This window comes from Castanea sativa, chromosome 1, assembly GCF_040712315.1.
Source record: "Castanea sativa cultivar Marrone di Chiusa Pesio chromosome 1, ASM4071231v1".
Classification (NCBI taxonomy): Eukaryota; Viridiplantae; Streptophyta; class Magnoliopsida; order Fagales; family Fagaceae; genus Castanea; species Castanea sativa.
The window spans coordinates 85,935,551-85,959,505 of NC_134013.1; the positions used below are offsets into that span (position 1 = coordinate 85,935,551).

The 23,955-nt window shown below is 36.4% G+C and overlaps 1 protein-coding gene across 1 annotated transcript; it reads left to right on the forward strand.

The window, feature by feature from the left end:
* Positions 1–9,976: 9,976 nt before the first annotated feature.
* LOC142622409 ((DL)-glycerol-3-phosphatase 2) lies at positions 9,977–16,429 on the forward strand. Its single transcript, XM_075795871.1, has 6 exons — positions 9,977–10,160; positions 10,454–10,678; positions 14,527–14,587; positions 14,749–14,896; positions 15,061–15,140; positions 16,110–16,429. The coding sequence occupies exons 1-6, from the start codon at positions 10,094–10,096 to the stop codon at positions 16,240–16,242; spliced, it is 714 nt and encodes a 237-aa protein (XP_075651986.1). The 5' UTR covers positions 9,977–10,093; the 3' UTR covers positions 16,243–16,429.
* The last annotated feature ends 7,526 nt before the right edge of the window (positions 16,430–23,955 follow it).

A 23,955-nucleotide genomic window follows, 5' to 3' on the forward strand; every position in this document is an offset into this window, starting at 1 on the left:
TATGGTAGTAAAGAGTAAGGCAGTGCCTATGCATGTAAAAGATCTCGACGACACCTTTCAAATACTTAGGAAGTACAAGCTTCGCCTTAACGCCTCAAAGTGTTCTTTTGGGGTGGGTTCCGGAAAGTTTCTGGGCTACATGATGACTCATAGAGGGCTAGAGGTGAATCTGGCGCAGGTTAGAGCCATCCAAGGCTTACAATCACCTCGGAATCCAAAGGAAGTTCAGAAGTTAACCGGAATGACCGCCGCCCTCAGCAGGTTTATCTCTCGCTCAACTGACAGGTGCAGACCTTTTTTCCAACTGTTGAATAAATGGAAAGGATTCCAGTGAACCGAGGAGTGTGCTTTAGCTTTCGAGCAACTTAAAGAATATCTTTCTTGGCCATCCATTATGTCTCAGCCGTAGGTTGATGAAATCCTGTTTGCATACCTAGCTATGGCCGTCCATGCAGTCAGCCTGGTCCTTGTAAGAGACGACGGCAGGGTACAGAGACAGCTCTATTATGTCAGCAAATCTTTGAATAAAGCTAAAGTGCGTTATTTGCCTTTAGAGAAGGCAATTCTGGCTGTAGTCCATACCACGCAGAAGCTTCCTCACTATTTCCAGTCCCACACTGTGGTGGTTTTGACTCAACTGCCTCTCAAGTCAGTATTGTGAAGTGTTGACTATTCGGGGAGGGTAGCCAAGTGAGGAATTATTCTGAGAGCTTTTGATATCAAATACATGGCACGAACCTCGGTGAAGGGCCAAGTTCTCGCGGATCTGGTGGCAGAGTTCGCCGAACCATCATTAGAAGAAACTGCAAAGGAATTACACATGGATGAAAAATCAGTTGGCATGATCACAAGCAAAGGGCCACCGATTTGGAACGTGTATGTTGATGGGGTAGCCAACCAAAGGGGGTCTGGGGTTGGACTTGTTTTGGTGTCCCTTGAGGGAATTGTCTTTGAAAAATCATTGAGATTGGCGTTCTCGGCCACTAATAATAAGGCCGAGTACGAAGCGGTCTTGGTTGGTATGAATATGGTACGTAGAATGGGGGAAAAGAAAGTTCATATGTTTTCGGATTCTCAGTTAGTCATAGGCCAAATGACAGGGACCATGGAAGTTAGGAATCCAAGAATGCAAGAGTACCTGACCCAGGTCAGGTGTTTACAATCCGAGTTTGATTCTTTTATCCTTTCTCACGTTTCTAGAAGTGGAAACACACATGCAGACTCGTTGGCCACTTTAGTGACATCCTCGGCTCAGTGTTTGCCTAGGATTATTCTCGTTGAAGACTTGCTAGAACTAACTCTGACCACTGCAAGTGCCGTCCGTATACATCTGATAAGGCTCGGACCTAGTTAGATCGACCCTGTGGTAACTTTTCTAAAAAGTGACATTCTTCCCAAGGACAAGTCTGAAGCAGATAAGATTCGTCGAAAGGCGCCTCGTTTCTGGCTGTCCGAGGATTAAAAATTGTATAAACGCCCCTTCTCCGGACCATACTTGTTATGTGTACACCCTGAGTCAATGGAGGCACTTTTGGAAGAATTGCATGAGGGAATTTGCGGAAGCCATACTGGGGGAAGGTCCTTAGCCCATAGGGCTCTGACTCAGGGATATTGGTGGCCTAATATGCAGAGGAAAGCTCAAGAATACGCGAGAAAGTGTGACCAATGCCAAAGGTTCGCTACTAACATTCATCAGCCTAAGGGAGTCCTTAATCCTTTGTCCAGTCCTTGGCCTTTCGCTCAGTGGGGATTGGATATAGTAGAGCCTTTTCTGAGGGTTATAGGAAACAAAAGGTGGCTACTTGTGGGAACCGACTGCTTCACCAAGTGGGTCGAAGCTGAGCCCTTAGCAAATATTAGGGATATCGACTCCAAGAAGTTTATCTGGAAAAATATTATCACTAGATTTGGGGTACCCCATACACTTATTTCAGATAATGGCGTTCAATTTGATAGTAGGGCTTTTAGAAAGTATTGTAGTGACATGGACATCACAAACAGATACTCCACCCCAGCTTATCGTCAGGGAAATGAGCAAGCCGAGGCCGTTAACAAAGTCATAGTCAGTGGACTCAAGAAGAGGCTGGATGACGCGAAGGGTAGATAGGTAGAGGAGCTACCACATGTTTTATGGACGTATCGGACTACGCCGCGCAGGTCCATTGGAGAAACACCATTCTCTATGACTTATGGGGCCGAGGCGGTGATACCTTTAGAATCTGGTTTCCCCACGCTAAGGACGAGTTCTTTTAGCCCAGAAAATAACAATGGTCTCCTGGAGAAAAGCCTGGATTTGGTTGAGGAACGGCGAGAGGCCGCTATGGTCCAAATGGCTTATTATTAGCAGAAGCTTAAACGAGGGTATGACCAAAAACCCAGCATGGGGAAAGTTATGACCAAATTGGGAAGGACCCTATCAGATCATCTCTGTTGCAGGCATAGGATCATATCGATTAGCTGATCTAGATGAAAAAATTGTACAACGCCCCTGGAATGTAAACAACCTACAAAGGTATTATTATTAATAAAAAGCACTTTTATCGTTCGTGGTTCAAATTATCAATATGTACTTAGGTTTATCTCTTACAATTTATGAGTATCAAACAGAAACTTGATCATGCATGGTCCTCGGACCACATACCTCGTGAAAATTGATATCTTATCATGTGTTAAACAGAACCTTAGTTATGTCGGGTCCATAGACCTTCTACATTGGGAAAATTAACATTTCAAGTTACAATTTCTAAGTATCAAACAGAAACTTGGTCATGCATGGTCCTCGGACCACATACCTTATGAAAATTGATATCTTATCATGTGTTAAACAGAACCTTAGTTATGTCGAGTCCACAGACCTTCTATTTGGGGAAAATTAACATTTCAAGTTGCAATTTCTAAGTATCAAACAAAAACTTGGTCATGCATGGTCCTCGGACTACATACCTCGTGGAAATTGATATCTTATCAAGTGTTAAACAGAATCTTAGTTATGTCGGGTCCACAGACCTTCTACTTTGGGGAAATTAACATTTCAAGTTACAATTTCTGAGTATCAAATATAAACTTGGTCATGCATGGTCCTCGGACCACATACCTCGTGAAAATTGATATCTTATTATGTGTTAAACAGAACCTTAGTTATGTCGGGTCCACAGACCTTCTACTTTGGGGAAATTAACATTTCAAATTACAATTTTTAAGTATCAAATAGAAACTTGGTCATGGATGGTCCTCAGACCACATACTTGTGGAAATTGATATCTTATCATGTGTTAAACAGAACCTTAGTTATGTCGGGTCCACAGACCTTCTTCTTTGGGAAAATTAACATTTCAAATTACAATTTTTAAGTATCAAACAGAAACTTGGTCATGGATGGTCCTCGGACCACATACCTTGTGGAAATTGATATCTTATCATGTGCTAAACAAACCTTAATTATGTCAGGTCCACAGACCTTCTACTTTGGAAAAATTAACATTTCAAGTTACAATTTTTAAGTATCAAACAGAAACTTGGTCATGGATGGTCCTCGGACCACATACCTTGTGAAAATTGATATTTTATCATGTGTTAAACAAAACCTTAGTTATGTCGGGTCCACAGACCTTTTACTTTGGGGAAATTAAAATCTCAAGTTGCAATTTCTAAGTATTAGATAAAAACTTGGACATGCATGGTCCTCGGACCACATGCCTTGTAAAAATTGGCATCCTACTTGTTCTAGAAATGAAGTTTGGTTATGTCAGGTCTTTGAACCCTTTACTTTGAGAACATTAGCAAAAAACCATATCACATTAGTGCTGAGGAGTTAATGAAACACTTGGATTGCTATACGTCCCAAGTTAAATTCTAAGTTAAGTTTTTGATTGCATATTGCTGTTTCACATATGTTTTTTTCGTGGGTCATGATTTGCAAAGTATAAGCTAAGTATGTGTGCTTCTATTTAAAGTCATGACAAATTAAAATATTGCAAGTGGTGTTAATTGTTCCATTCATTCATTTTTGTGCTGATGAGCATTATTATATTAAAAAATTGGAAGGCAAATGAAAACCAAACCAAACAGTTTGTCATTAATTTCTGTTAATGTACATTCCAAGCAAAAAATTTAAAAATTTGTTACATAGCAAGAAAAGGGAGAAGTCCAAGCTAGCCTAGACCCTAAGCTTTTGAAGGGAGGTTCTGCTCCGAAGTCCTAGCAGCCTTTGTGCGTTTCAACTCTACTTCGAATAAGGACTGTGCTTGTTTTCCCTTGTCTATTGCCACAGGTGGAGGGACATTAGGCTCGGCGCTTTGGCTCGTAGCCTCCTCGGCACCTTCAACTTGTTCCTTCTCTTTATTGGAACTCGTAGGTTCTGTAGGAGCAGGAATGGGCTTTAGGATCTTAGGAGGGAGCATGGAAGGTGCTGTCTCAGGGGCAGGGGTGACAGGAGGAAGTTCTTCTATCTCCTAGATGTCTAGGGGAAGCCAAACGTTTTCGGGCTTTTTCAACTCGGAAGTTGAGGGAATCCCTGCCACATTTAAGGCTTCCTCCCAAACTTGCTAGCAATATTCTCGGCACAGCCTGACAAACTCCTCAGTTAGCTGGTTTTCTGTCGCCACTACCCCTTCCTTGTAAGCGGCCTTCTTTGCAACCTCCATGGAGTCCTTGAAGGTACAAGCCTCGTCCTTCATCCTGGCAAGCTCATTCTTCAAGTCGGAGTGTTCTTGTTGAGCTTTTGATAACTCTTCATCCTTTTGACGAAGAAGCTTGCGTTGCCCCTCCACCTGGGTCCTCATTGTCCTCAGGTTGGCCTCGGCACCATCCTTTTCCCTTTTTAGCTCTGCCAGCTGAGTGGTTAGCTTCTCATTCTGCGCAAGGGCCTGGCCTAAGGACTTCTCGGTCTCCTGCCTAAGCTCCAGTTCAAGTCCAGCCTTCTTCCGAGAATCCTCTATCCACTTCTCGGTAACAAAGACTTCCTGGATGGCCTGTGGTGAAATATCAAAATCAATGCACTATTAGTAACACAAGTCTCCAGTACATAAGAATGTTTCTTACAATAAGGTGTAATGAAAAATAAGGCGAGGATAAGACGCAAATACTTAACAGGGCCAAGTCCCTTTTTAGAGAAAAGAACAGATGGGGTTGGTTCATCTTGTTCAGGGCTTCCATGTCCTTGGGCAGAAGAAGGGGACGTTCCAAGGCATCGGCCAGGTGGAGAGCATGGCCTTGTTGGAACGCCCTAATGTTAGACTGGCAAGAGATTGGTGCCCCGTCCAGCTTAAGCTCGGGAGACCAGTTAGCCGGTGCACGACGCACCTTGGCAAGGTCTCTGTTCTCCCTGTTTTCTACTGAAGAGGCACGTCCCTTGCCCTTGCTAGGTTTTTGTTGCTGGGGTTGTTGTTGTTGTTGTTGTTTCAGCTTCTTCTGCCTCTCCCCATCTGTTTCCTCGGCCTCACCCTTCCTTTTCTTCTTAGGCTCCGCAACGGGAGGCTTAGGATCGGAGGGAGGAGGGGGCAAGGACGAAGGGACCTGCAACCCACCTGCTCCCTTTTGGGAGACTCTCGCGCCCCTTTTGTGCATCAATTGCTTTAAAGCGTCCATCTCTTCTTTTTCTTCGGAACTAGAGTCAGGCTGGGCAATCACTAGACCTTGTATCCCCGAAGTCTCAACGGGCGCGTGCTCGTCGTCCGAGAGAATAACAAGTGGATCTCCTTGAGGCCTTTCGACGTCCTCGAGTTGAAATTGGTGTATCTCTTTGTCCAACGAGTGTTGCGAGGACGCTTGCTCTTCTCGGACGGCGGTTGTCTGGGAGTGCGCCGAGAGGGGAATCGCTACGATAGGGCGTGTGTATAGAATGGTGGTGGGATCGTCGGGAAGTTCACGATTAGAAAGGAAGCCTAGTCTTACCACGTATATCCTTCTGCGTCGTCTATCCCCCGCGATGATTGCGTTTTCAATTTCTTGGAAGTCCACTGATATGGGGTCATATCCCAGTATCAGGTGGGCAGCCCTCACTTGTAGGTCATCGCTGACAAATACTTCAGAGCGGAGGACACGGTTTAAGTCAACAACGTTGCAAAGGCTGAGGCGTGGGTGTACGTGTTGTTTATCTGTGAGAAAAAAGGCATCCGAGAAGACAAACATGGTTAGATTAGTGATAAACATTAAGACAAGAAGTAATAGTGTGCAATATGAATTAAAACGGTAAAGGTAACGGGATTGAATCACGGGTTAATAAATTTAACTCCTAAGGAGTCACACCTGGCTCTCCCCATTCGACTGGGCAGTGAGGACCGTCATACCAGTTTCCTGAGGCGATGAGGTAGTCGTCCTTCATGCCTTTGTTGGATTTAGGAAGAAAGGAAATCAGTCTAACTATGCTAGACCGGGATTTAATGTAATATCCTACATTTTTGAGTTTGTGACACTCGTACATATAGGCAACGTCGTGCCATGTGAGGTTTAGGCTCATTTGCTCGTTCAGAGCGTCGACACTACCTAGGACCCTAAACACGTTTGACGCGCACTGGTCTGGGCATAACCTATGGTTGCGAAGGTATTCACTAGTCACATTTCTCATGGGGAGAGTCATCCCACCTTCTATGAAGGCAATCATGGGAATGATGACTTCTCCGTCTCTCCTAGCGTTACCTACGGCTTCTACTGGGCGGTATCTCAAGCCTATGTCATTGGGAATTTGGTACTTTGCCCTAAAACCCTCCATACCGGCGTCAGAATCCACCAAACACTTAAACCTACCCATTTGGTGAGAGTGAAAATGAAAGTTAAAAGAAGAAAAGGAGTTTAAATGGTGGCCGAGGACAGAAGCCGAGAAGGAATGAATAAAGAAAAGCGAAAACTTACGGGAGTTGGTTATGCGATTCTTCACAAGCTTCTGGAGAGAAAAGGTAATGATTGACACTTAGATACGAGTGATTTCTGAAGAAGTGAATGAAGGCGTGGGTTTCCAGGCGTTTTGACATGCGGGAGGCGGCCTCGAAATTAAAGTTCTCCCGCTCAAATTTTCAGAGCCAACCTGGATCGTTGGATGTTCATCTTACCATTGAACGTGGGGAACAGGATGTAACTTGCGATCATAAATGTGCGCATTCCAGGTTTCGAAGCGTCAGAAGCGTTTTCAGGGAACGAAAGGACCCACACACACGTGGTGGTTTACAAAGCGTGTGGGAGGTGTGCTGGTCGGATCAAAACTCTATTTCTCTCCTCAGATGGGAGGGGCAAAATAAAGTTTTGAGGGGCTATTGTGGGGGGTAAAAACTCTTGAATAAACATTTGGGTTTTTGGCCTGATTGGCTGGTACCAGTTTGTTTTTATTAGGGCATTTAGGCCCACAAGTCAGTCTGCACTGTAAAGGTCCAAGGAGTTGTCCGAGGAGGAATGTCTCCTCGGATAGGCCCAGCAATGACCTTGGGACTTACTAAACGAGTTAGAGGCAAAATTCTGGAAAAACTGATGGGTAAGAAGGTGATCCAAGCACCCTTTAGAAGCAAAGATGTGAGAGAAATATATAAGGAAAAGGCTGCTACCTCCACATTAAAGACCCTGCATCTACTTCCCTGGCCGCATTAATGGGGAAGTGACCTATGAACAGTAGAATTCAGCCTCCTTGCTATTGTTTGAAGATTTCAAGAAGGCGGTGGATGGGACAAGTATCCAAGGGAAAGATTTGTACGACACGTGGATAAACTAGTGAAAAAGAAGAAGTATGTAAGGAGAAGAGAGAGGAAAGAGAGGGGGATTGGCACCTTCTACTGAGAAAAATAGGAACTAAGGATTGTAAACTTTGGCATAGAAAGAGAATATTTATACAACTCGTCCTTGGCTTACGTCCGAGGAGGTCTCTTTGTCATATTCGTTTATCATTTGCACAGATAGTGGCACTCTAGCCTGTTAATTAATTTTCCAACATCCCGAACCTAGATTTCAAAACCATACTCTACAAATTTTATTGCATAAGGCTCATTGGGCCTGAGCCCAACACTTGTTTTTGGGTCCGGGTACAATTGTGCACTTATAATATATATATATATATATATATATAATTAATTGATAAAATAATTAATCCATTTCATAGTTAAAGTCATGATTTAAGAATAATAAATCACTTTCTCCAAAAAAAAATCTAATTTTTATAAATTAAATTTATTATATATAAAAGTAAATAAATTATTCAAGTGGCCTACGAACACGTTCAAATTTATATAATTATATGACATTAAAACCAACAAAATTATAGCATATAATATAATTCATTAAGAGCATCCCCATCAAGACTACTAAAAAATTTAGCATTTAGCATCTCAAAACTTATCTTTATAACATATAACACACCACTTTACAATATCTCTTACATCAAAACTTCTATTTTTTTAACACTTCATTTAAATATTTTTTCTTTATTGTTTTTTATTCATTTTTTTATTAATTCTCACTCTCCCTCTCTCCCACTATCTCTCCATCTTTCTCAACCTGATCTAGAAGTTTCTCCCTCCCTTTGATATTTGCTCTCAAAATCTTCATGGCCTGAGCTTTTCAAGCTCATCACCAATAACCATGACCACAGCCACAGCCACCACCACCAACCACAACCTCAACCCCCAACCACCAAAACAAAAAACCCACGACACAAACTGCAGAGAAAACCCACCACAAAATAGCCACAAAAACCCACCACCCCAGCAACCCCGATTCCCGATCCTCACCTTAACCCAGATCCTCAACCTCGATCTTCAACCCACAGCCTCAACTAACTCAATCCACGGTCTCTACCAACCCCAACCATCGTCGAACCCACCACCATTAGACCCTCCATCGTTGGACCCAAACCCACTTGTAGTCATCGAGACCCATCAGACCCACTAGAGGGAGAATCTGAGAAAGAGAGATGAGAGAGAACAAGAATGAGAAAGTGAGAGTGATAGTGATAGTGATAGTCTAAAGAGAGAGAAAGAAAAATATTTTAAAAAAAAGATAGCAACTTGCTACAGTGCAGTCTCAAAAATGAGAGCGCACTGTAGCAGTATTGTAAATTTTGTAGTATATGCAATCTTTGATGAAATAAGTATTTGGGTTATAAATGCTTAAAAAAAATATCTTTTAGCATTTATCATCCTTAACGGGAATGCTCTAATAAGGTTGAGATTGATTCACATTAAAAATAAAATTAAATGAATAATCCCTTAAAAAAATTAAATAAATAATCTTAAATATTTATACTCATTATTTTTTTACTAGGTGTATAAAAAAAATTAAAACAAAAACAAAAAGGAAAGACCAAACCCAAAAACTCTTCTTTTTTTTTTTTCACTTTTTTTCTTATCCACTTGCTCACATCTTCCTCATCTTCTTGTTTTTCTTTTCTTTTACTTTCCTCCACACAAAGCCCCACACACACACAAGTCTCTCTCTCTCTCTCTCCATATTTTCCATTTATCAAAAACTCTACCAAATTCAAAAGGTTTTTTTGAGATTAGACATGTAAGACGTAAATCAAAAAAAAAGAAAAAAAGAGAGAAGAGAAGAAGAAGAAGAAGCAGCACAAAAAAAGAAGAAGACGAGATGCACAGCAATAATAGAGGAGTAGAAAAAATTATGGGCAATTTAGGAAAAGGAAAAACCTATCAACCGTAATATTTTTGTTTTGAGAAAATGTATTTGTGTGTTTTGCAATTACAGCTTAAAGCTGCCGTGCCAAAACGTAAAAATTCTTTGAGCTAGAAAATGTATTTTGTATAATGCACTTTTGAAAAAATTTACCAAACACACATTTTGAGTTTTGTGCTAGAAAATGCGTGTTCTGGCCCCCTTAAATTTGAACCAAATGGGCACATAATATAATTCATTAATAAGGTTGAGATCAATTCGCATTAAAAATAAAATTAAATGAATAATCCCTTAAAAAAATTAAATGAATAATCTTAAATATTTATACTCATTAATTTTTTACTACGCGCATAAAAATAAAAAAAAAACAAAAACAGAGAGGAAAGACCACGCCAAGTTTTCAGTAAAGCTTGAAAGCTGGGATTTATAAAAAATCCTCACTTCCTCTACACAAACCTCGGAAGAACGAAGACCTCATTTCACAATGGCCAATTCCTCCGGCAAAGGACCCATCACCCACGTCATCTTCGACATGGACGGTCTCCTGCTCGGTAATTTTATCAAACACTGTTTTCTATTTCTTATGCTAGCAGATCGCATATTATCATAACATTGTAGTTGCATATAATAGAAGACATTATAGTCCTACTGTTTCATGTTTTGTCCAACGTAGTACTAATTGATTCAACAATTATGCTGGTAATTAAAGTTCTAATATTTTGATTGTTGTGAGATTTTAACATTAATGCCAGATTATTTGGCTTTTGATGTGTTGGGGACACACATAGTTTATGTGAGAATTTTTGGGTGAAGAAACTAAAATGTGATACAAATATTGATGCAGATACTGAGAAGTACTATACTGAAGTCCAGGAAATTATACTTGCTAGGTATAATAAACCATTTGATTGGTCCCTAAAGGCAAAAATGATGGGAATGAAAGCAATAGAAGCTGCTCGGGTCTTTGTTGAAGAGACTGGGATCGGTGATTCTCTTACTGCTGAGGAATTTCTTGTTGAAAGAGAGGCCATGCTGCAGAACTTGTTTCCCAATAGTGAGCTTATGCCAGGTATTATAAATTGCTTTGGAGTTACTCACTCTGCTTGAATTTGTTCCACATTATTTTCAGGTTGTTAGAATATTAGTTAAATGAATGAATTCACAATTTCCGAACACCTTAAGCTTTCGGGAATCAACCTCTCAAAAAAAAAAAATGGGGGTTAAGGCTGATTACCATGAACTGTCTCAAACTCCACTAAAGTGGGACTTTAGAATTTGAACTCTGTCTCTACTTGATCTCCCATCGAATTTTTTTTTTTTTTAATTTAAAAAAACCCATGTACTGGGCACCACTTAGTAAGGGAGAGTCTAGGTCCACAAGTGAGGAGTTTTAAAACAATGGTTAAATTATTCAATTCACCATTTTCTAATTGTTTAAGCTTTTGGGCCAACTAGTAGTTTTTTTTTTTATAAGTAGTGATAGTTAACATCCAAATTAGATAGTTCTCTTTTTTATTTTTATGAATGTTGCGCGAGAGCCTTATTAGTGCAGTGTGATGAAGGATTACCATTGTTGTCCCTGTAATTTTGATCATCTGGGAAACAAAACATGTTTATAAACAGCACTACATTATCTTACCCATATTAATTGATGGAGATGTTAATTTTCTCTACAAATTATGGGTGCAGTAATGCAAGTAACTCTTTCTGAATCCTTGTTTAATTCCGACTTAAGACTTGTCCACACCCAACCACCAGGCCCTAGCCACTGAAACCATCTTGAATTTTAGATGGTTCAATTCCATATTTTTAGAGCCACCTTTAACTTTTATAAGGCCAAGCCGGATCATTCTTCAATCAGACAAATTGTTCCTTTAGTAGAGATGGTATGGCATTCTAGTTTAGCCAGCATAAAGCCTTGAACACTATGATTTAATCTTTTATTCTCTCCCCCATTTTAAAAGCTTACATTCCTTTTGTTTCACCTTCTAGTTTTGAAAGAGATTGTGAAGGAGACAAGAAAAGAAAGCAAGTTATTTTACTTTTGTTTGGTTATCTGGAGAGAGTGGAACGAAATTAAAGAGAGTTTTAAAAAAAGGAATTGGTAACTTTTGCTCTTGCAATCATTTTTCTCTCAGAATCTAAACTATTTCAATGAGAACCTTTTGGATTATTATTAATTTTCATCCTTTTTTCCTTCTCTAGTTGTAAAGCTATCACAGTGTTATTGGACGTTGGATATGAGTTTGAGACCTAAATTGCTGCTTTTTTTGTCATCAAACTTTTGTTGGTGTATTTGGGTTATAGTTTGGATGCTTTGATCTTTGGTAGTGGGATGATGGAGGTGATGGAAGGGTTGTTTGAATACTTCTGCAGAATTTATTCCTTCACCTTTTTTTAATCAAAATCATGGGTGTGTTGCCTCAGCATCAAGAGAAGAGAAGTGTGTTGTTGGTGAGCATGTGTTTAATTGATGTGGTAAGTCTGGCATTAAGGTTCTAAAGAGTCTAGGAATTTTGAAATGGAAGTTCTCTCTACACCAATAGTTCATGAAAAATGTTGTTCTATTTACTTGCGTGTTGCTTTTCCTTGGGGTGTTGATTCATTAAGGATCAAAGGTTCTTTAAGTGATATTTTGTTCAGTTGTTATCATATTGTTTCTTAGGGTAAATGTTGTCATTCTATCTTCCATGATGATTCTAATGTTGAATAAAATGAGTTGAGTTGTAAGATTTGGTTAAGAGAGAGAGAGAGAGAGAGAGTAGGGAAAAAAAGGTTCAGGGCTTAATCAATCAGTTTTTTATTACATTAGAGCGATATGGAAAGATTACTAGAATACCTTTACGCTAATCGAAAATAATAACAAGCTATTATAAACAAGAGTAAGTGGTGCGGACACGAGATATAGGCCCCCAATTATATACACATATGGGAGGAAGAACAAAAAGAAGACGGCCCAACCTGTGGCCTTATGGATGGAGCCTATTAGTTATTGGGCTTGAGATTAAGCAAGCCCGAATATTTAATAATTAGGGTTTTGTGTTGTTAGGGTTTTGTGTTGTAGCTATTTAAACACTTTTTTGATTATTGTAACACAGCTGTTTGAGAAATATAAAAAAAAACGTTTGCTTTCTTTTTACACTGGTGCCGACTCCAGTCCCTTAGGTGCTGACTCCTAGGGTTTGTCCTATCATTTTTCTGCCCTATTCTTATATTGTGGTTGTCCTACGTCAGTTTTGGTATCAGAGCAGATTTTCGGTCCATTCAAAACTGACGTAGGACAACCACAATATAAGAATAGGGCAGAAAAATGATAGGACAAACCCTAGGAGTCAGCACCTAAGGGACTGGAGTCGGCACCAATGTAAAAAGAAAGCAAACGTTTTTTTTTATATTTCTCAAACAGCTGTGTTACAATAATCAAAAAAGTGTTTAAATAGCTACAACACAAAACCCTAACAACACAAAACCCTAATTATTAAATGTTCGGGCTTGCTTAATCTCAAGCCCAATAACTAATTGGCTCCATCCATAAGGCCACAGTCAGGTAGCAGGTTGGGCCGTCTTCTTATGTCATGATTCGGATCCGACCTGAACGGTTTCCCTCTGGGACCGTTAAGAAATTGCAGGCTCGTAGTGCCGGTCCGTTCAAGGTATTGAAACGAATGGGCCCAAATGCATATGTCATTGACCTCCCTCATGATTATGGTATTAGCTCCTCCTTTAATATTGAGGATCTAGTTGCTTATAAAAGCCCTACAGCTATTCCTGATACTCTTTTTGATGAGCCTTTACTTAATCCTATTGATGCCCCTATGCCTACCCCTTTACCCTTAAATTTGCCCTATGCACATAAAGAATCTATTGATGCTATTTTAGATGAGCAAATTGTTTCTACCAGGGATGGAGGAGTTCACCGTTTCCTAGTTCGGTGGCGCGGACGACCGGATTTCGATTGCACATGGATTACTAGAGATGAGCTACAGCGACTGGATCCTGACTTACTGGAGTACTATCAGAGCTCTTCAGCTTTCCACTCGACGGGGTCAAGTTCCTCTCACCCGGGGGGAGTTGGTGCGGACACGAGATATAGGCCCCCAATTATACACACATATGGGAGGAAGAACAAAAAGAAGACGGCCCAACCTGTGGCCTTATGGATGGAGCCTATTAGTTATTGGGCTTGAGATTAAGCAAGCCCGAACATTTAATAATTAGGGTTTTGTGTTGTTAGGGTTTTGTGTTGTAGCTATTTAAACACTTTTTTGATTATTGTAACACAGCTGTTTGAGAAATATAAAAAAAAACGTTTGCTTTCTTTTTACACTGGTGCCGACTCCAGTCCCTTAGGTGCTGACTCCTAGGGTTTGTCCTATCATTTTTCTGCCCTATTCTTATATTGTGGTTGTCCTACGTCAGTAAGTCTCACAAAATGAAGTACAAGTTGATGTTATATGAAAAGATGCTACCAAATAGATGTTTTTAAGCTGTTGATAACACATTTTCAAATAAAGACTAGTAACTTTAGAGTTTCTGGGGTTGTGCTGTGATAACATGACAGACTAGTAACTTTAGAAACTATCTTTAATCTTCATTGACTACCCCAATGTACTCAACCTCAAAATTCCAATGGGACCACCTGGGGGCTAAACCAAATACCCACTATAAAATTTATGGTATTTTAACTATTTTGCTAAGGTTGTATCATCAGCTGGCATTTTTTAAGCATGTTTTTGTCTAAATGTAACACATTTAATTGAAGCAGGACTAGCTAGCCCTGAACGTGTTGTTTGTTTTTAAGTTGTTATACTATTCCTGAAGTAAATTTGATTTACTTTTACTCAGAAATCATTGCATCCAATACAGTTATCAGTTATGTTAATATTATTCCAATTTTTTATTTCTATATATCTCTAGGGGCTAGCCGCCTGATCAAACATCTTCATGCAAAAGGAATACCAATTTGCTTGGCAACAGGGTACAATTTATTCATCTTTCTTATATTTAATGTGTTTTAATTGCCTTTATTTATTTTTTAAATAGCTTTGGACCAGTTTTTGTTGTAGCACATTTCCAGTTTAATTTTGTAGTTGATGCAAAATTTCACAAATATGACTCATTTGATTACGTGCCTTACAGTTCTCACAGGCGGCATTTTGAATTGAAAACACAAAGACATGGTGAGCTCTTTTCATTGATGCATCATGTTGTTCTTGGAGATGATCCAGAAGTTAAACAAGGCAAGCCATCACCAGATATATTCCTTGCTGCTTCAAAGAGATTTGAGGTATAACCATCTCGTAGATGTTCCTTTCCGACTTTGATTGTTGACAGTATTGTCTGATGGAAACTTCTGTTTGCTCTGTACATTGTTTCCTCTCATTGTAATTCTTTTAATTTTGGCTTAAGAATGACAATGTGATAGCTCATGACAAATTTGTTGGTCAACAGGGTGGCCCTGTAGATTCACATAAATTTCTTGTATTTGAAGATGCACCATCTGGAGTTAATGCTGCTAAGAATGCTGGGATGTAAGTCCATTTATTGACATTTCTTTTCACTAGTGAAAATCATCAATGATTATGCTAAAGCACATTTTATTTTGTCCACAACACATGCTGAAATTCAGTATAATGGCTGAATTTGATTGGTGGGTAAAATTCTTATGTACAACTAAAGGTATTGTTACAATGAAAAAAATTGCTTAATTGTTGACATGTCACTGCTATATGTTCCAATGTCACGTTGATTTGATGTTGGTGGCTTGGCAACGTTTAATGGAACAATCTAATGGTTAAAACTTACTTTCCAGCTTATCAGTATGTAAACAGGTGGATGAAAAATAATATCACACTGTAACCTAAAAAAAAGTACTAAAAAAGAACCGATCTACATAAAAATAAAAAGGTTAGGTTTTAGTGGGCTGTGCATTCAGAGTCTAAAAGAAGAGTTCCTATAATTTATAAAATGATTCACACAAGTTCTCTGTAAGGAACAAGCATACAATATATTTCATTTTTGGGATATTTTCCATTATTGGATTTTAAATTAGTTCCTGGTGCTTGGAGAAACACCATTTATATGAACATTGATTATGGTTCTTTTTTGTTTCCTCCCTAGAAGAGCTGATTGGAGGCTGACATGTTTGCAAAATTAGGAACCATATATTAAGAGGTTTTACATTTTGTTTTGTCACTTGCTTTGCTGTTTTCAAGCCTGTTTCTTAATATTCCTTTTTCTTTTTTAGGGAGATCTCCTTACTGCACTTCATTATTTTCATTGATCAATATTTTTTTTTAGGTTCTCATAAGAAATCTTGTTGATTAAGGCCTCTTCCCTAAAGTTTCGTGTTAAATATGAAAACCTGCAAATCTTCCTATGTTAATTAAACATCTAGTGCTTGGTTTTTAATTAACGCTTCTCTGTAATTGTCACCATATTAAACTGCATATTTTCTTCTTGTTCATGATTGGTCATCTTTCATTACATTTCCCATACAGGTCTGTGGTTATGGTTCCAGATCCAAGGCTGGATAGCTCTTATCATGCCACTGCAGACCAAGTTTTGAGCTCACTGCTGGATTTCAACCCAGATGATTGGGGTTTGCCTCCATTTGAAGTTACTGCAAGCTAAACTTTCGTATCCCTCCAAGTGGTGTTTTTTCCCCCCCTTTTTCTTGAGGGAGAAGATTGATGAAAATTGCAATTATTGCCTATTTTTAAAAACTTAAGGGACAACTTGATTCAGATTTTGTGAGTGTTAACTCAGATTATTCTTAAGATATTATTGGATGAGCATTCCATGCTATTTCTCTCACAAATTACCATTGCAAGACATGCATTTTCATGTCAGAATGCAGCATTTTGATAGTTTCTTTGCTCTGAACTCTGAAGTGTAGAAAGTAGAAACAGGTTCACGATTTAGAAATATTGAATATGTGAAGCTATGACTATCTTATGCACTTGATATGTGCATCTTCTCTTACGTGTTACTAGCTAATATAAATAGTTAAGCTTGTAATTGAACCAAGCAGTTTATGAACGGGCTTGGGTTTGACTTGATAAAAAATTTGTTTATATTTGTGTATAAACAAATCAAACTCAAGCTTAGTTTTAAGTTTGTTTAATAAACAAGTCAATCACAAGCAAAATAAATTGTTCATGAATAGGCTCGGCAACAATAGGCCTTAATAAAGAACAAGTTGAGTCTACACTCGTTTAGGGGCTTGGTTATTAGCTTGACATGGATTTGACAAATAAATCTATATCTTATTAATTAGAAGTTAGGACCACTTGTCCAAACCAAGTTAGTTGGATAATAAGCTTGATATGAACTTGATAATGTACTTGTGTTAAATTAATAGAATTGGCTGAAGTTTCATTAGGGCCGGTTGCTGCACCCAAGTTCATAAAAAAGAGCTCAAAAGTTTGATATTGAGCTTAATTTAAACTTGACTAATGAATCAAGGTGAGTTCAAGCTTTTGGACTTTTTGATAAACTTGAGTTTGAACATTGTTTGTAGACTTGGTTTGAGCTCAAGCCAAACTTGAATATTCTATTTTTGTTGCTGAGCCAACCTTAAACATCTACTATTGGACAATGTTCAACTTGTTTACAATCTTAGAAAATTGGACAATGTTCAACTTGTTTACAATCTTAGAAATAATCGGTGGTGTCGTGCCTTAAGTGAAAGTTGACTATTTCTCATGGTTAGTAACATTATTTTGAAGGTTGTAAGTCTTTAATTATGACATTTCAATTTTTTTTTCATTCTTATCTTTTCAATGTTTATTTATATGTTTATACTATTTAGTTTTTTACTACAAAATATATATAAGGAAATTCTAAAATCTCTAGAATAACAATCTTTTTTGAACAGGAGCAATATATCGTCTTAAAGACAACAGTTGAACTTTTTTTTTTTTTAATGAATTCTGTCCAAGACTTATCCAATCCATGAGCGACTTGTGTCAAGAAAAAACAAAGGTTCTCGCGAGGGGAAAATGGATAAACGAAAAGAAAGAATACTTGAAGGATAATAAAATATAGATACAATTTTCTTTGTTGAAGTACATTAGATTTATCAAATTCGAACTATAGTTGTTTTGAATTTAATTGCTATTGAAAAAGATAGTAAGTTTTACTCCATTGATTAATGCAACCATATGTTTGAAACTGGACTCAAAATCGGTTCAATAAAAACCGTGAAAATTGGCAGCTCAACCGATAAAAACCAGAAATCGGACTCATTTTCGATTCTTTAACCGTTCTAGTTTTTACAACCATGCTCTTAAGAAAGTTTAAGTTGTCTTGAAAAAAACGAGAGGGTAGAGTTCTCTCTCTTCAAAGTTCCAACTTTAAAAGGTTAAACGATGGCTAACTAACAACAACGTACTAACATAGCTGGCAATCACAGTGGGATGTTGAAGTTAGGATTCATTAGTTCCATATGCAGTGGCAGAGCTAGATATTTAGGTCAGAGGGGGCAAGATTAGAAGACAAGATTAAAAGTAAAAAAATGAATCTGAAATTTTTTTATTAATATTAATAACAAAAGAAATAAACAACTATATGCTAATGTAATTACCATATAGAATCTAACATAAAATCATGGTTTTAAAAACGAGTACGGTAAAAGAATCGAAAAAGAGATTAGTTATCAGTTTTTTGGTCAGACCGGTGGTCAAATTGATAACATCATAAATAATATAATTAATTTTTTTAAATAATAAAAATTAAAAATATATATTTTAAGTTTTTTTAACTAAGAATATTCAAATTAAACATATATATATAATTTTAAAAAATAACGTGAGTTTAGTTTTCGTGTATTAAATTTAGGAATAAAAATAACAAAACCTAACAGTAATAGTTTTAATTTTCCAATGATAATTTTTTAACAAATCTAGTGGAGCACTTGTGGCAATAATATAATGACTTGTAAAATCATCTAATATTAATATGAAGTGTCATGTTCCCAACATTTGTATAATACTTTCACAACAAATCATGTGTGATAAGTTGTTATTGATTTAATTTGAACACACCACTTAAATTATTTTTATTCACTAGTATTAGCTAGTAACTATCCTACACTTAAGATTTATTGTAAAAATATTGTGAAAATATTGTGATAGCATTTCTTAATTTTAATTTCTTATTTTTTATTTTATTTTTCCCTTATCTCTTTTTTCTTCATCCACACATTTCTTTATTATTATTTTCTCTTTTTTTTCTCCTCCACACATATTATTTCCCTTCTCTCTAATCTCTATCTTCATTTTTGACCACTTTTCTTTTTACTTTTCTCCACTACCAGACTACCACTTCATCCACTTCATATTCCACAACATACCAAAATACTATATTATAATTATATGTAAAAAAATTTGCAAGTTCAGGGGGCATCTGCCCCGCCTCGCCCCCCCCTCCCTCCGCCCCTGTCCATATGCCATGTACACTTTCAAAATTTCAGTGCTTAGCAACTTTTAATCTCAACGAGATTTTCCAAATAGAGATCGAATTTGAAATTTTGAATGAAGGAAGGATGTATATATACCAAGTTAACAAATAAGGATGCTTGACATTTTGGTCATTTTTTAATTATTACTAATTGTTTTTATATTACAAATTAATACTGAAATAGTCTCAAACATATGGGACATTTCAATTGCCATTTGACAATAATATCATACATATTTCATGGCCAAAATGGGCTTTTGCCCCTTCTTTTTAAAAAATCCAGCAAAATGCCCCACGTCTGAAACTAATTAGAGCAAAACCTTTGTTTTGAAACCCCATTTTCTAAAAATCGAGTTCCAAATGTAAAACTCGATTAACGTGGATTTAGAATTTTTTTTTTTTTTTGGAACTCGAGTACCAATTTTTTTTTATTTTAATTTCTAGTTTGCTATAACTCTATTGTCCAAAAATTGAGTTTTAAATTGAAATTCGATTTTTAGAAAATCAAGTTTCAAAATAGGGGCATTTTCTTAATTAGTTTTAGATATAGGACATTTTATTGAAAATTTTTGGCGAAAAAGACAAATACTCTTTTTTTTCCCCATATTTCACATTTGTAGAGGTCCATAATGAAGGTAGATTTAAAATTGGAGGTTGAGCATAAATAAAACCACGTATGTTGACAACTTTGCAAGATGATTTATATTGATGGCCATTGGGACCTAGTTTGTGCAAAAACCATTAAAATGGCTATGGGCCTATGGCTGTTTATGGTGAACTGGTCACCTCCTAGGCCTTTTTAGTTGTCTCATTTTAGAAAAATTGATTTGTTTCATCTCACTTATGCATGAAAAAAGGACATCAACAAGCAAGAATGTCAATACAGTGGGCACAAACATGAATTATTGGCTGCTTTTTAGCAATAGAGCACATGGAGATTAGGGGCAGATCTGTAGGAGTTTGAATGCAAGTGAGAGCAACTTTTTGAAGAACTTGAGGTGGGCTAATTATGAGTCATGAAAGCTGTCTCACTGGCAAGTCGCAACTTTGGTTTTGTTTAGCATGAAATGAATTGTTCTTCTCATAAATGGAATTTGATATAGTACCCCACTTAATAATTTTTTCATTAACTATGTTCCTTGAATTATTCACACACTAGCGGTGTAATAGTGACCCCATTAACAAAGCAAGTGTTCAACTTTATGTTCACCCATGCTAGTCCAACTATGAGGCCTTAAATTGGAAAAATGATTTATTGTAACGGTGATACCCATGTCATGATTACACCTAATGCTATTTTTTTCTTTAAAAAAAAAAATATATATATATATATATAGACATGATTGAATTTTAATTTATAACATATACTTCATGATGATTGTTTTTTATTATCAAACTAAAACATAAGTCAGCTTTTGGTTATTAGTTGAATTCAAACTTAGAACCTCATATCTCATATTTGATGACAAATAAGACTTTGTTAGTTAAGCTAACAACCCCTTATATTGAGATTATGTCAAAACTCAAAAGTAAGAGATTTATATATGTTTTGCAATGGTTTTTTAAAACTAGCAATTAACAACAGACTTTCAGCAAAATAGTAATAATTAATAATAATAACAACAACAACAACAACGAGAATAGAATAACTGGGCCTAAGGCAATAAACACCCTATGCATCGGTCAATAATTGACTAACAATAAAAGGATGAGGGTTCAAAAAAAAAACTCCCTACAGCTACTCTCTCTTCACCAAAAGATCCGCCTAAAAGTTTCCTTCACGATGAATATGTTGGAGCTAACTTAGCTATCTAAAAAAACTGAATAAGTGACTTGCAATAAAAAATTAAAGAGAGACGCATTAATTCCAATGAAAAAAAAAAAAAAAAACTATCATCTTTAATTGGCTTAGCAAACGATAAATTTAAGATCTAGGATTGGAAATTGATATATTGATACTTATAAGTTAGGGGTGGTAATTCATGATACGACCGATGAATATGACACAGACATGATAATAATGACACACAATTAGCAGGTTAGAATTCAGACTTAATGGGTTCGTGTTAGATTTAGATCAACATGAATTGACATGTTTAATAAATGTGTCAATTCGAGCTAGACACACGAAACCCATTTCAATCCATTTAACTAAGAGTCATTTTAACAATTTACTTTTCAAAACCCTAGGCCTAGCTATATAAACTTACTTTCTCCTCTAATTTTGTTCTCTCCAAGCCACCTCTAAGTTTATGGTTGTAATTATATTTTAATTGGCGGAGATTTTGTTAGAATCTAGTTGTATAGTATACATGTTATAGAATATGAGAATTGCTTAAACAAGTTATTTATGTTAGGTAAACATGTTAATATGACTTATGAATCAAATTGGTTGTGTCAAGCTATGTTGACATTAACACGGCCTATTAATCAAACAAGTTAAGCAAGTCGTGTCATGTTACATGTTTAATAAACATGTCGTATTAGGATTGAAAGATCCTAACAAGAATAATAAACATATCGTATTTGTGTCGACTAGTTGACATGACACAAATTCTACACGTGAACATGCACTGTCATCCTTACTTAAAATACAACTCAAACTGATGTAGCAATGACATTCAGTGCGTACATTAAAGGTAAATTAATAGCATATGTGGATTTGGCACGAAAGGAAAAGTTGTCATTGCTCTTATCTCAAAAAATAAATTGCATGAACTATGAAGAAAAAAAAAGGAAAGGAAAGGAAAGTTGAAATCTCAAATTTTCTTTTACCTTTTTTCTTTCTTTCTTTCATTAATGGACTAGATCTCAAATACAATGCAAGGCAACCCGAATCCAACTATGTTGAAAGTTTTCTGCTAAAAAAAGAAAAAGAAAAAGAAAACAGAAGAAGAAGATAAAAATTTGATAAGAGGTGAAGACCCAACTCTAGCTGTCACTTGGTTTAATGTGGACGATTTATTTAAGAACATGGAAGGTACAAACTACAAAACCTTTTTTTTATTTATTATTTATTAATAGTTCTTTTCTCTTTTTAATAGTTCTTTTCTATTCTTCTTAACATAGTTATATTTTTATTAGTGAACAATTTATTGTTTATTACATTTCTAATGTTTAAGTTTCTCATTAGTGACATCATGAATAATGATGATGCTAGAATAACAGTTTCAACTCCTTTCCTTTTCAAAATTGTTGCAAGTAGCTAGTTGCATTGCTAACGAAATAAAGATCATATACAGGACGGTCGTGCATAGCAATCAATTGTATTTATGCCCAACATGGTGGAGAAGCTGTTCATGATCAATACTGAAAGGGTGTTTCTACCTAATTCAATGTCCTTAATTACAATGCGCTTAATTACAATGCAATACTGTATCTAGTATGGACAGATGGATGATCAATACTGAAAGGGTGTTTCTACCTAATTCAATGTGCTTAATTAATTAAAATGGAATACTGTATCTAGTATGGACAGATGGACCCTCCATTTCTAACTATGAAAATGAATTTCTATTTGTGGTGAGTACAGTAAAATAGAAATTTCAAAGCCAATCATTGGTTTTGATTGCAGTGGCCACCACATCTCATAGTTACATATGCCACCAACACCTTGTCATGAAGAGAGATAGCTTTGCAAATGCTTATTGCTCTAACAATCACCACCTGTAAAGGGTCCATAATCCATATACCCTACCAGCACCACTTATTACGGGGTCCTAAAAAGCTCAAACTATCTATTTCCTTTTCCATCTTGTCGAAAATTCTAAAGGATACTAATTTTTCTTAAATTAAGGATTGGAATTCGAATTCTCCCAATTTTGAAAAGACTGTACAGTACCACTAAACTACGAATCTCATAACACATTGTAGTCTGATTTGCTACTATTAAGAGTTCAATTATGATTGTAGTCACAAATTTAAGGTACTCCTGCACTACAAGAATGCTTTGTACCCCTTCGGAATATAGGAAGATGGGGGTTGATGCATTAGGTGATGGCAATGGTAGTTTGTGTGTTTGGTTCGTGAAAAAGAGGGAGAGATGAGAGAGAATTAGAGAGAGAAAGAAAGAAAATAATAAAAAAGTAAGATTAAAAGATCATATTTAAATAAGAATATAGAAAAAAAATAGTAAGTTGCATGTGTATGTCACTAAAACAAAATAAGCATTATTCCTTTTTTCAACAGTTAAGGAAACTGTTGTAATAGAAAAGACCTAATTTCATGTACTGTGTAAAAACTTTAAATATATAATTTGACTAAAATTTTGTTAATTAAGCTCAATTCTAATGTTCATATTTTAATTAATATGACAGATACTTCCTTGTCCATGTATATTGATCAATGTAACCTTTTCACGTTCTAAATTAATTCATTTTCGTCTTGATCAATATCAAGCTTGTTCATAAATCACTTTATTAACTTATTCTTTTCTTATATATAGTAAAACAATGGCTAAATTAATTCTTTCACCCCTTCATAAATATATGCTAATAATTAATAAGTTGTAGTTGAAAAGTTATTTAATTTAATTAGATAGAATGATTTTCCTTTATGAACTTAGGAAAATTCGATTCACCAACCTTGTGGTGTTAAAATCATATATAATTTTAACTATAAATAGACTATTTATATTTTAAATAAACTACAAATAATAATTTGATATCTTATAAACTTATTGACAAGTTTACATAATTTAATTTTGAGTCTATAAACTTATTGACAAGTTTACATAGTTTACATAATATATTGTTAAATAAATGTAGACATAAACAAGTATTTCCCCGAGCCCAACTCAAATTATTCATGAACATGTCAATTTGTTAACTACCTTAATCAGAAAATAAAAATAAGAGATTCTAAAAAGGCGATTATTTTAGGTAA

Coding starts and splice junctions, on each gene's coding strand:
- LOC142622409 (XM_075795871.1), top strand. CDS start 10,094: ATGGCCAATTCCTCCGGCAAAGGACCCATCACCCACGTCATCTTCGAC. Junction 10,161..10,453: donor CATGGACGGTCTCCTGCTCG/GTAATTTTATCA, acceptor ATATTGATGCAG/ATACTGAGAAGTACTATACT. Junction 10,679..14,526: donor CAATAGTGAGCTTATGCCAG/GTATTATAAATT, acceptor ATATATCTCTAG/GGGCTAGCCGCCTGATCAAA.